Source organism: Ambystoma mexicanum, chromosome 1q (assembly GCF_040938575.1).
Source record: "Ambystoma mexicanum isolate Mex_15411 chromosome 1q, UKY_AmexF1_1, whole genome shotgun sequence".
Lineage (NCBI taxonomy): Eukaryota > Metazoa > Chordata > Amphibia > Caudata > Ambystomatidae > Ambystoma > Ambystoma mexicanum.
This window is the reverse complement of record NC_090922.1, coordinates 1,527,945,904-1,527,959,806: the sequence shown is the minus strand read 5'-3', so window position 1 is coordinate 1,527,959,806 and position 13,903 is coordinate 1,527,945,904. Positions and strand designations below refer to the sequence as shown.

Here is a 13,903-nt window from a genome sequence, read left to right as displayed (position 1 = left end):
GTTATCTCAGGCTGTGATGCGGATCCTTACACCCTGAGCACGCCCATCTCCTGACCCCCACTGTGTTATCTCAGGCTGTGATGCGGATCCTTACACCCTGAGTACGCCCATCTCCTGACCCCCACTGTGTTATCTCAGGCTGTGATGCGGATCCTTACACCCTGAGCACGCCCATCTCCTGACCCCCAATGTGTTAGTTGGTGCTGTGATCAGGGCTGTGATGCGGATCCTTACACCCTGAGCACGCCCATCTCCTGCACCCCCAATGTGTTATCTCAGGCTGTGATGCGGATCCTTACATCCTGAGCACGCCCATCTCCTGACCCCCAATGTGTTATCTCAGGCTGTGATGCGGTCCCTTACATCCTGAGCACGCCCATCTCCTGACCCCCACTGTGTTATCTCAGGCTGTGATGCGGATCCTTACATCCTGAGCACGTCCATCTCCTGACCCCCACTGTGTTATCTCAGGCTGTGATGCGGATCCTTACACCCTGGGAATTCTCAGCCTCCTGCACAGCACGGGGTTAGTGGGTGCTGTGATCAGAGCTGTGATGCGGTCCCTTACACCCTTGGTGCACCCCATCTCCTGCACCCTATCATGCTAGTTGGTGCTGCACTGTCGGAGGGGCTGTCTCATAAACATGGCCTATTTCTTGCACTGCAGAGATTTCGGGTGTAAAGTGCTGCGGCCCCTTATACTGCAGATTTGCCCCATTTCCTGACCACCTCCAAGATAGTAGGGGTTTTTTCTGACTGCTGTCCTATTGTCCCCACTCTACAGTGCCCAGAGGGCAACATATGCTATGCTGCTGGTGTGCTTTATTACACACCTCGGATATACCCCATTGTCTGTACTCCAGGGTGTTATGGGGTGCTTTGATTCCTTTGATGGTGTTCCCCAAACCCCAAAGACACCTACTAGCCTAACCTAACATCTGCTTACATTACCAGGTTACCTGTACATTGCTATAGAGTATGCCCCTTACGGGAATCTCCTGGACTTCCTAAGGAAAAGTAGAGTCCTCGAGACGGATCCTGCGTTTGCAAAGGAGCATGGGACAGCATCAACACTGACCTCACAGCAACTCCTACAGTTTGCACTTGATGTGGCTAAAGGCATGCAGTACTTGAGTGAGAAGCAGGTCAGTACCACATGGCAGACAGCATGAGTCCCAATGTGTGTGTCTTGTGTTTATGCACATACTCTATGAGTGCTAAAAACATGCAGTACCTGAGTGAGAAGCAGGTCAGTACCACACGATACACAGCATGAGCCTCAGTGTGTGTGTGTGTGTGTGTTTATGTGCATAGTCTATGAGTGCTAAAAACATGCAGTACCTGAGTGAGAAGCAGGTCAGTACCACATGGCAGACAGCATGAGCCTCAGTGTGTGTGTGTGTGTGTTTATGCACATACTCTATGAGTGCTAAAAACATGCAGTACCTGAGTGAGAAGCAGGTCAGTACCACGTGACACACACCCGTGGGTCATTGGAGGAACCTCCTTGTGTACAGCGCTTCCATTAAACGAGCAGCAGAGCCATTGCTGGTGTCTTCTCTCTGAGTCCTCGCGTGAGTCATTAGAGGGACCTCCTGTACAGCCCGTCCCTTTTACGAGTGGCAGAGTGATTGCTGGTGCCTCTTCTCTCCCGGTCCTCTCTTGGGTTATTGGAGGAGCCATTATATGAGCGGCAGAGTCATTCCTGGTGTCTCTTCTCTCCCGGTCCTCTCTTGGGTGTATAGCCCTTCCCTTACACGAGCGGCAGAGTCATTGCTGGTGTCTCTTCTCCCGGTCCTCCCTTGGGTTATTGGAGGAGCCATTATTCGAGCGGCAGAGTCATTGCTGGTGTCTCTTCTCCCGGTCCTCTCTTGGGTTATTGGAGGAGCCATTATACGAGCGTCAGAGTCAGTCATTGCTGGTGTCTCTTCTCCCGGTCCTCTCTTGGGTGTATAGCCCTTCCCTTACACGAGCGGCAGAGTCATTGCTGGTGTCTCTTCTCCCCGTCCTCTCTTGGCAGTATAGCCCTCCCCTTACACGAGCGGCAGAGTCATTGCTGGTGTCTCTTCTCCCGGTCCTCTCTTGGGTGTATAGCCCTTCCCTTACACGAGCGGCAGATTCATTGCTGGTGTCTCTTCTCCCGGTCTTCTCTTGGGTGTATAGCCCTCCCCTTACACGAGCGGCAGAGTCATTGCTGGTGTCTCTTCTCCCGGTCCTCTCTTGGGTGTATAGCCCTCCCCTTACACGAGCGGCAGCGTCATTGCTGGTGTCTCTTCTCCCGGTCCTCTCTTGGGTTTATAGCCCTTCCCTTGCACGAGCGGCAGAGTCATTGCTGGTGTCTCTTCTCCCGGTCCTCTCTTGGGTGTATAGCCCTCCCCTTACACGAGCGGCAGGGTCATTGCTGGTGTCTCTTCTCCCGGTCCTCTCTTGGGTGTATAGCCCTCCCCTTACACGAGCGGCAGAGTCATTGCTGGTGTCTCTTCTCCCGGTCCTCTCTTGGGTGTATAGCCCTCCCCTTACACGAGCGGCAGCGTCATTGCTGGTGTCTCTTCTCCCGGTCCTCTCTTGGGTGTATAGCCCTCCCCTTACACGAGCGGCAGAGTCATTGCTGGTGTCTCTTCTCCCGGTCCTCTCTTGGGTGTATAGCCCTTCCCTTACACGAGCGGCAGAGTCATTGCTGGTGTCTCTTCTCCCCGTCCTCTCTTGGCAGTATAGCCCTCCCCTTACACGAGCGGCAGAGTCATTGCTGGTGTCTCTTCTCCCGGTCCTCTCTTGGGAGTATAGCCCTCCCCTTACACGAGCGGCAGAGTCATTGCTGGTGTCTCTTCTCCCGGTCCTCTCTTGGGAGTATAGCCCTCCCCTTACACGAGCGGCAGAGTCATTGCTGGTGTCTCTTCTCCCGGTCCTCTCTTGGGAGTATAGCCCTCCCCTTACACGAGCGGCAGAGTCATTGCTGGTGTCTCTTCTCCCGGTCCTCTCTTGGGTGTATAGCCCTTCCCTTACACGAGCGGCAGAGTCATTGCTGGTGTCTCTTCTCCCCGTCCTCTCTTGGCAGTATAGCCCTCCCCTTACACGAGCGGCAGAGTCATTGCTGGTGTCTCTTCTCCCGGTCCTCTCTTCGGAGTATAGCCCTCCCCTTACACGAGCGGCAGAGTCATTGCTGGTGTCTCTTCTCCCGGTCTTCTCTTGGGTGTATAGCCCTCCCCTTACACGAGCGGCAGAGTCATTGCTGGTGTCTCTTCTCCCGGTCCTCTCTTGGGTGTATAGCCCTCCCCTTACACGAGCGGCAGCGTCATTGCTGGTGTCTCTTCTCCCGGTCCTCTCTTGGGTGTATAGCCCTCCCCTTACACGAGCGGCAGAGTCATTGCTGGTGTCTCTTCTCCCGGTCCTCTCTTGGGTGTATAGCCCTCCCCTTACACGAGCGGCAGAGTCATTGCTGGTGTCTCTTCTCCCGGTCCTCTCTTGGGTGTATAGCCCTCCCCTTACACGAGCGGCAGAGTCATTGCTGGTGTCTCTTCTCCCCGTCCTCTCTTGGCAGTATAGCCCTCCCCTTACACGAGCGGCAGAGTCATTGCTGGTGTCTCTTCTCCCGGTCCTCTCTTGGGAGTATAGCCCTCCCCTTACACGAGCGGCAGAGTCATTGCTGGTGTCTCTTCTCCCGGTCTTCTCTTGGGTGTATAGCCCTCCCCTTACACGAGCGGCAGAGTCATTGCTGGTGTCTCTTCTCCCGGTCCTCTCTTGGGTGTATAGCCCTTCCCTTACACGAGCGGCAGAGTCATTGCTGGTGTCTCTTCTCCCGGTCCTCTCTTGGCAGTATAGCCCTCCCCTTACACGAGCGGCAGAGTCATTGCTGGTGTCTCTTCTCCCGGTCCTCTCTTGGGTGTATAGCCCTCCCCTTGCACGAGCGGCAGAGTCATTGCTGGTGTCTCTTCTCCCGGTCCTCTCTTGGGTGTATAGCCCTCCCCTTGCACGAGCGGCAGAGTCATTGCTGGTGTCTCTTCTCCCGGTCCTCTCTTGGGTGTATAGCCCTTCCCTTGCACGAGCGGCAGAGTCATTGCTGGTGTCTCTTCTCCCCATCCTCTCTTGGGAGTATAGCCCTCCCCTTACACGAGCGGCAGAGTCATTGCTGGTGTCTCTTCTCCTGGTCTTCTCTTGGGAGTATAGCCCTCCCCTTGCACGAGCGGCAGAGTCATTGCTGGTGTCTCTTCTCCCGGTCCTCTCTTGGGTTTATAGCCCTTCCCTTGCACGAGCGGCAGAGTCATTGCTGGTGTCTCTTCTCCCGGTCCTCTCTTGGGTTTATAGCCCTTCCCTTGCACGAGCGGCAGAGTCATTGCTGGTGTCTCTTCTCCCGGTCCTCTCTTGGGTTTATAGCCCTTCCCTTACACGAGCGGCAGAGTCATTGCTGGTGTCTCTTCTCCCCGTCCTCTCTTGGGAGTATAGCCCTCCCCTTACACGAGCGGCAGAGTCATTGCTGGTGTCTCTTCTCCCGGTCCTCTCTTGGGTGTATAGCCCTTCCCTTACACGAGCGGCAGAGTCATTGCTGGTGTCTCTTCTCCCGGTCCTCTCTTGGGTGTATAGCCCTCCCCTTGCACGAGCGGCAGAGTCATTGCTGGTGTCTCTTCTCCCGGTCCTCTCTTGGGTGTATAGCCCTTCCCTTGCACGAGCGGCAGAGTCATTGCTGGTGTCTCTTCTCCCCATCCTCTCTTGGGAGTATAGCCCTCCCCTTACACGAGCGGCAGAGTCATTGCTGGTGTCTCTTCTCCTGGTCTTCTCTTGGGAGTATAGCCCTCCCCTTGCACGAGCGGCAGAGTCATTGCTGGTGTCTCTTCTCCCGGTCCTCTCTTGGGTTTATAGCCCTTCCCTTGCACGAGCGGCAGAGTCATTGCTGGTGTCTCTTCTCCCGGTCCTCTCTTGGGTTTATAGCCCTTCCCTTGCACGAGCGGCAGAGTCATTGCTGGTGTCTCTTCTCCCGGTCCTCTCTTGGGTTTATAGCCCTTCCCTTGCACGAGCGGCAGAGTCATTGCTGGTGTCTCTTCTCCCGGTCCTCTCTTGGGTTTATAGCCCTTCCCTTACATGAGCGGCAGAGTCATTGCTGGTGTCTCTTCTCCCCGTCCTCTCTTGGGAGTATAGCCCTCCCCTTACACGAGCGGCAGAGTCATTGCTGGTGTCTCTTCTCCCGGTCCTCTCTTGGGTGTATAGCCCTTCCCTTACACGAGCGGCAGAGTCATTGCTGGTGTCTCTTCTCCCGGTCCTCTCTTGGGTGTATAGCCCTCCCCTTGCACGAGCGGCAGAGTCATTGTTGGTGTCTCTTCTCCCGGTCCTCTCTTGGGTGTATAGCCCTTCCCTTGCACGAGCGGCAGAGTCATTGCTGGTGTCTCTTCTCCCCATCCTCTCTTGGGAGTATAGCCCTCCCCTTACACGAGCGGCAGAGTCATTGCTGGTGTCTCTTCTCCTGGTCTTCTCTTGGGAGTATAGCCCTCCCCTTGCACGAGCGGCAGAGTCATTGCTGGTGTCTCTTCTCCCGGTCCTCTCTTGGGTTTATAGCCCTTCCCTTGCACGAGCGGCAGAGTCATTGCTGGTGTCTCTTCTCCCGGTCCTCTCTTGGGTGTATAGCCCTTCCCTTACACGAGCGGCAGAGTCATTGCTGGTGTCTCTTCTCCCGGTCCTCTCTTGGGTGTATAGCCCTCCCCTTACACGAGCGGCAGAGTCATTGCTGGTGTCTCTTCTCCCGGTCCTCTCTTGGGAGTATAGCCCTCCCCTTACACGAGCGGCAGAGTCATTGCTGGTGTCTCTTCTCCCGGTCTTCTCTTGGGTGTATAGCCCTCCCCTTACACGAGCGGCAGAGTCATTGCTGGTGTCTCTTCTCCCGGTCCTCTCTTGGGTGTATAGCCCTTCCCTTACACGAGCGGCAGAGTCATTGCTGGTGTCTCTTCTCCCGGTCCTCTCTTGGGTGTATAGCCCTCCCCTTGCACGAGCGGCAGAGTCATTGCTGGTGTCTCTTCTCCCGGTCCTCTCTTGGGTGTATAGCCCTCCCCTTGCACGAGCGGCAGAGTCATTGCTGGTGTCTCTTCTCCCGGTCCTCTCTTGGGTGTATAGCCCTTCCCTTGCACGAGCGGCAGAGTCATTGCTGGTGTCTCTTCTCCCCATCCTCTCTTGGGAGTATAGCCCTCCCCTTACACGAGCGGCAGAGTCATTGCTGGTGTCTCTTCTCCTGGTCTTCTCTTGGGAGTATAGCCCTCCCCTTGCACGAGCGGCAGAGTCATTGCTGGTGTCTCTTCTCCCGGTCCTCTCTTGGGTTTATAGCCCTTCCCTTGCACGAGCGGCAGAGTCATTGCTGGTGTCTCTTCTCCCGGTCCTCTCTTGGGTTTATAGCCCTTCCCTTGCACGAGCGGCAGAGTCATTGCTGGTGTCTCTTCTCCCGGTCCTCTCTTGGGTTTATAGCCCTTCCCTTACACGAGCGGCAGAGTCATTGCTGGTGTCTCTTCTCCCCGTCCTCTCTTGGGAGTATAGCCCTCCCCTTACACGAGCGGCAGAGTCATTGCTGGTGTCTCTTCTCCCGGTCCTCTCTTGGGTGTATAGCCCTTCCCTTACACGAGCGGCAGAGTCATTGCTGGTGTCTCTTCTCCCGGTCCTCTCTTGGGTGTATAGCCCTCCCCTTGCACGAGCGGCAGAGTCATTGCTGGTGTCTCTTCTCCCGGTCCTCTCTTGGGTGTATAGCCCTTCCCTTGCACGAGCGGCAGAGTCATTGCTGGTGTCTCTTCTCCCCATCCTCTCTTGGGAGTATAGCCCTCCCCTTACACGAGCGGCAGAGTCATTGCTGGTGTCTCTTCTCCTGGTCTTCTCTTGGGAGTATAGCCCTCCCCTTGCACGAGCGGCAGAGTCATTGCTGGTGTCTCTTCTCCCGGTCCTCTCTTGGGTTTATAGCCCTTCCCTTGCACGAGCGGCAGAGTCATTGCTGGTGTCTCTTCTCCCGGTCCTCTCTTGGGTTTATAGCCCTTCCCTTGCACGAGCGGCAGAGTCATTGCTGGTGTCTCTTCTCCCGGTCCTCTCTTGGGTTTATAGCCCTTCCCTTGCACGAGCGGCAGAGTCATTGCTGGTGTCTCTTCTCCCGGTCCTCTCTTGGGTTTATAGCCCTTCCCTTACATGAGCGGCAGAGTCATTGCTGGTGTCTCTTCTCCCCGTCCTCTCTTGGGAGTATAGCCCTCCCCTTACACGAGCGGCAGAGTCATTGCTGGTGTCTCTTCTCCCGGTCCTCTCTTGGGTGTATAGCCCTTCCCTTACACGAGCGGCAGAGTCATTGCTGGTGTCTCTTCTCCCGGTCCTCTCTTGGGTGTATAGCCCTCCCCTTGCACGAGCGGCAGAGTCATTGTTGGTGTCTCTTCTCCCGGTCCTCTCTTGGGTGTATAGCCCTTCCCTTGCACGAGCGGCAGAGTCATTGCTGGTGTCTCTTCTCCCCATCCTCTCTTGGGAGTATAGCCCTCCCCTTACACGAGCGGCAGAGTCATTGCTGGTGTCTCTTCTCCTGGTCTTCTCTTGGGAGTATAGCCCTCCCCTTGCACGAGCGGCAGAGTCATTGCTGGTGTCTCTTCTCCCGGTCCTCTCTTGGGTTTATAGCCCTTCCCTTGCACGAGCGGCAGAGTCATTGCTGGTGTCTCTTCTCCCGGTCCTCTCTTGGGTTTATAGCCCTTCCCTTGCACGAGCGGCAGAGTCATTGCTGGTGTCTCTTCTCCCGGTCCTCTCTTGGGTGTATAGCCCTCCCCTTACACGAGCGGCAGAGTCATTGCTGGTGTCTCTTCTCCCGGTCCTCTCTTGGGTGTATAGCCCTTCCCTTGCACGAGCGGCAGAGTCATTGCTGGTGTCTCTTCTCCCGGTCCTCTCTTGGGTTTATAGCCCTCCCCTTACACGAGCGACAGAGTATGGCTGATATCTCCTTCCTTGGCCATTGGAAGAACCTCCTGTGCAAATCCTCCCATATGCGAAATTCGCAGTCATCAGTGGTATCTCCACTATCTAGGGCTTGGTACTGTAATAGACTTGTCCACATAATATACACATTGGCGTGATGAGAAACCAGTTGTCATTTAGATTCTGTGATCCTCTCCACTAGCGAAGATTTGTGTACCGTTGTGGAATGTGTGGCTTTTTACTTTATATTATTCCCAACATGTTTTTTAGTGTTTTGTGTGTGTGATATGTACAATTCAATTTGGAATTACATTTTTTCTTAAACATGAGCCTTGAGTTGAGATTCACATTTCTGAGTCTAGGATGAAGCACTTGAGAATCCTTCCTTCTGTATAAAACAATCTCCACTAAAGACACTTTCTTTGCAGCAGGATTTTGTCCAAGGTCCTTCCTAGGAGAGGAGTTCAACTAATCCTCAACTCATTTTGTTGTTAAAGTTCATTCACAGAGACTTGGCAGCAAGAAATGTGCTGGTTGGTGAGAACCTCCTGGCGAAGATTGCTGACTTCGGCTTGTCCCGCGGCGAGGAGGTCTATGTGAAGAAGACCATGGTGAGTCCATGGCTGCCGTTACCAATAACACACTTCATCCCAGGCATCTAGAGCTTTCATCCAAACACTTGTAGATATAAGAAAAAAAGCCATCACTCACGGTCATCGAGCGAAAGTTAGAACCTAACACTTTTTCTGCTAGCGAGATAAGTTTTAACTGATAGATCGCATCTTCTGACATTCTCTAGTAACATGAGAACTGTGGTCATAGAATATGTGACTACATGTGTGACCCACAGGGTGGGCTATCATTTGACTCCCATCGAAACTAGTCACAGTTATACCACCTGTGCCCACTCTCATGAGGTTCTGGTCCCAGAGTGTCATGTGACAGGTCATATTAAATAAGGTTTTATTATATTCGACCCTATGAGTTAAGATTGGACACCAGCTGAAGAGGAGTCCCGTTATATGTGCAACCCTTTTACCAGAACTGTTCCTTATACCACGAGTCTTCACACCAGCACCACCATTGTCCAACACAGAACCATCACAATAACTCACACGCCTTGCAAAAGGCCTCCTTGTGTCCCCTAGAGGAAGAGGGTTGACTGGATATACAATGGAGCATCTACAGCTCTAAGATCAAAGCTCCCCACCCAGACCTGCACCCCCTTTCATCACTGAGCCTCCATTTGCCCCACCACCAGTCTCTGCTGTCCTTCCATCAGCTCTGGTTCTCAGCTCATGTCCTTGTTTTGCAGGGCCGGCTCCCGGTGCGATGGATGGCGATTGAATCTCTGAATTATAGCGTTTACACCACAAAAAGTGACGTGTAAGTATTCCTTTAGAGTCTGGCATAAACCAGACACATGAAGAGGTAGTGTGGCTGGGTTTGCACATTTGAAAGAGTGGGGGCAGCTTTCACTATGTCCATTTTCAGTATAGCGCTTCAAGCATTTAGTTAGGTATTCAGACCCTCTAGCTCAGTGGCCATGGGGTGCAAAGCATGGGGCATTTAAAATTAATCTGTTGTTTAATGTGGGCCAAAGGAGGCTTTGTAAGGTCCAGGTAAGTCACCCTCATATGTATTTAGTCCCGATATAATTTCTGTTGCACAGGATTGTAGAAGCTGTCATTTTCGCATATCTTTTTTGGAGATGTCACTGTAAAAACACTACAATACTGTAACCATGAGATCTGCTCTACTTTACTCCCAATTTCAAATATGCGCAAGATCTGTTTGAAGTGGTTGAGTAGATCATGAGCCTGGCTGGCGACTGGGTTCCCCTGGCCGGGAAGACGGGGGGTAGATTCAAGTAGGATGCTTAGGCTTCTCCTGAGGAATATCCAATGTTCACGTGAATATCCAAACCCTGGCCTGTCCATGCTTCTGATCATGGCTAACCAATGATGACCATGGATGGTAAATGACTCAGGAACAGGCCATGGTCATCCATAGGCATACATGTGTGCCCTTCTCCTGAAGAACTTGGATATCCACGCATACCCATGGATAGACATGACCCTTTAAATGATGTGGCATTTTAGTTCATTTCTCGCTTGATTTACATGTCAATTGTCATCAATGGGTCATGTAAAGTTATACTATGTGTGACCAGTGATGACCGTAGCTGGTGCACGGCAGAGACAGCAATACCTAACATAACATGTGCCTGTCAGCAACACCAGAGCATTCCTTTAGGATAAACTACCACTGGGAAGGAAACCTGTGATAAAGGATCAGGTGAAGCCATTGAACCACCTCCACCAGCTGCTTAGTGGAGCTTTCCAGACCCTAACAATGCCAGGGTGACTTAATTAAGTTGTATAGTGAACAGATATTGACAATAGTACGCAGGAATAAACATTTATATGTGAACTATGCACTATTTTAGGAATGTATGCATTTGTGTGGAAATGAAAACGGCTCACTTTCATTTTGCATAGGATTGTGGGTATGTAAGTAGAGTGAGCCCTGGAGGACAGAACACACAACTCTTTATCCTGCTTATAGAGAGCCCCAGTCTTCCAAGCATTGCATAGTAGTTATGCAGCCTGCTCACGTGTCACACTATTTGTGCTAATAAAATGATTCAGATACAGGTTCTTAGGGTTCGGATGGAGAGGGGAATCCTTGATGGAAGCCTGAAATTAATTTGAGTTTTGGAAGTGTGGTGTTTCAGGGTTGGCATTCCTTTGAGAAACAGCAATAAGTTCTTAATAGAAATGTATGTCCATGACTATTCGATTTATCCATGACATCGTAGATAACCGACACTTGCCTGTCCATGGACACTCCTGTAACATGTGCAGAGAATGGACAGATATTAGCCCAGACAGACAGAACAGTGATGACTAATGTATATACATTGACTACTCTATTTATCCATGACATCGTAGAGAACTGACAGTTGCCTGTCCATGGACACCCCTGTAACATGGACAGGGAATGAACAGAGATAACCCCATACAGACAAAACAGCAATGACTAATGTATATACATTGACTACTCTATTTATCCATGACATCGTAGAGAACCGACAGTTGCATGTCCATGGGCACCCCTGTAACATGTACAGAGAATGGACAGAGATAACCCCAGACAGACAGAACAGTGATGACTGATGTATAAACATTGACTACTCTATTTATCCATGACATCGTAGAGAACCGACACTTGCCTGTCCATGGACACCCCTGTAACATGTACAGAGAATGGACAGAGATAACCCCAGACAGACAGAACAGCGATGACTAATGACATCGTGGAGAACCCAAGGTTGCCTGTCCATGGACACCCCTGTTCTCCAGCATTGGATCTTTCATGGATTCACATGCTTAGAATATTCCCCGTCGTCAGGCTGGGAATCCTCGGTAAGTTATATAGACATTTTCCATAGGAAAAAATTCTGACACTTTTGTGTCCTATCCACGTCGTTTTGGGCCGCGCACGCCGGCGCCACTAGGACATAGGGGTATATATAGCTCAATGACGGAGCAGGTGCGTACCCGGCATCGGAGGTGGGCTCCACGGCCTCAAAAAGTAAGTCGGAACCCCCGACGAAGAAGGCACGTGCTGACGAAAAACGAACCTCGGAGTCGGCCGAAAAACAACCCTCGGAGAAACATTCAGAGAAACATTCGAAGGCCTCCTCCTCTTCACACAAGGCGTCGTCTTCTTCCTCCTCATCTAAAAAGGAGAGAAAAGAACCATCTAAATCCTCCTCAGGAGACCGTCATAAGTCTACCTTGAGACGAGAGGCCGCGGCCAGCAAGTCGGCCCCAAAAGCGGTGGGAACACCTCAAGGCCCTGCGCCACTGGCTTCGCCGACCACCCGCTCGTCGACGCCTGCGTCATCGGCGGCTCCTCCCACATGTCAGACTGCAGCGGTAGGAAACATATCGTCGACGGTGGTCCCGTCGATGGGATGGCAACCGGAGGTTTTCGATCCCGTCCCGCCGGAGTCCCTGCTTCAACCAGAGGCGACTTTCTCCATCTCGTCGGCTGACAAGGAACGTGACACGGTCGCGCGCCCAATCGATCTGGGTCTGCAGCCGACCAGCACGATGTCGCTCTTGGGTGTGGGTTCCATCCCTACTACCTCATCATTACTGAACCCCCAGGCGGTTCTGACCCCAGCCTGGGGCCCCGACACGGAGACAGTCTACGCCATTCGTCGCCGAGCCGGGCCCGGCTCCTCACTCGGTGACCAGGATTACGGCCGCTTCCCACGCGCCGGAAGATTGCCCTACCCTGCAAGAACAAGGAGAACTACAGGACGTGAGGGATCAGGTTCAGACATCTCACTATCCCCCTCAAGGGACCCAACTTGGGACTCTGAAGCGGAGATGGAAGCCACCTGACGACGTGATGCATTCCATGCCATGATGAGTAAGGCGTGTTCGGAGTTTAGCCTAGTCCCTGAAGAGGAGAAAAAGGATTGTTTTCTTTTTGATCATATGGGCAAGAGAAGGAAATCCATATTCGCCATCCCGATTTAGGATCATGTCTGGCAAGAGGGTCTGAAGACCATGCGGCACCCGTTCTCTGAACCGGCAGTGAAAGGTCGTTTGGAGAAGAAGTTCAAGGCTCCAGAATCAACTCCCAAGTGCCTGACGTCTCAGCCTTCGCCGAAGTCGGTGGTATCGGCGGCGGCGGCGAGAAAGGCCAGATCTCAACATAAATGCACGACCCCTCCAGACAACAAGGCCAGGAGACAGGACGCTTTCGGCAAGAAGGTGCTGTCCGTCGGCACGACTACAGTTAAAGCAGCCAACTCCTTGGCGATTATGTCTAAGTATGACAGGGAAATGTGGCACCGACTGGCTTCTATCTTGGAGCATTTGCCCGAGGAACATAGAAAGTCCACAATGTTGCTAGTGCGGGAAGGAGAGGAGGCCTCCAACCATGCTATAAACATTGCCGTCGACCTAGCCGAGTCCGGTTTTAAGCAAATCAATAATGGCGTAGTTCTACGTAGACAAGCCTGGCTCAAGTGCACTACGTTCAGACTGGAGGTGCAATATAAAGTCTTGGATATGCTGTGTGAAGGGGAGCAACTGTTCGGTGAAAAAGTTGATGAAGCCTTGAAGGGCATGAAAGAGGATACTGACACGGCACGGTCACTCGGAGCCCTCCAGAGTGGTAGGAATTTTCGTTCCTTTTGTCCTTTCAGAGGGGCCTCTGGTAACTTCCAGTTTGGGTCATCTAGAGACCGAGGGTTCCGCAGACCCTCCTACTCGTCCCAAGGCTACAGGCATGCGGCCCAATCTTCTCGTAGAGGCAGAGATTACCAAACCTCCAGACGGCGGGGTGTCTACCCTTCGTCGACGAAAGATAAACAAACCAAGAGCCAATAATGACATGCTTCAGGGCATCCTGCGGAGCCGAGTGTCTCGTCGCATCAATGAGTGGGAGCGCATAACAACAGACCGATGGGTTTTGGACACGATTCATCTGGGACATTCTCTACAGTTCAAGGGCAAGCCACCACACATTCCACCGGTGTTCTCGGCACAGCCCCACCTTCAAATACTACTACAGGAGGTGGCGCTTATGCTGCAGAAAGGGGCTATAGAACTGGTCCCGGTGGCAGAAAAAGGACAGGGAGTGTACTCCCGGTACTTTTTATCGTCAAGAAACCAAATGGAAAATGGCGTCCCATTCTGGATCTACGAGGCTCCCAGCTCAGAGTATCACTTCCTACCCCAGGCTCCCGGCTCAGAGTATCACTTCCTATCCCAGGCTCCCGGCTCAGAGTACCACTTCCTATCCCAGGCTCAAAGCTCATGGTGCCATGTCCTATCCTAGACTCACAGCTCAGCGCTCAACAGACTGCTCAAGAGTTTAATATTCAAAATGCTGACGCTGCAGGAGGTGATCCGATCGATACAACCCGGAGATTATTTGTCATCGCTAGACCTTCAGGACGCATACTTCCATA

The 13,903-nt window shown here is 52.6% G+C and overlaps 1 protein-coding gene across 1 annotated transcript in view; it reads left to right on the top strand.

Annotated features, from left to right (window-relative positions):
- TIE1 (tyrosine kinase with immunoglobulin like and EGF like domains 1) overlaps nt 1-13,903 on the top strand; it is a 538,492-nt gene that overhangs the window by 467,520 nt on the left and 57,069 nt on the right. The window contains exons 17-19 of the mRNA XM_069642443.1: nt 955-1,145; nt 8,403-8,516; nt 9,221-9,291. Coding sequence (XP_069498544.1) covers nt 955-1,145; nt 8,403-8,516; nt 9,221-9,291 — 376 coding nt within the window. The remainder of the gene's footprint in view (nt 1-954; nt 1,146-8,402; nt 8,517-9,220; nt 9,292-13,903) is intronic.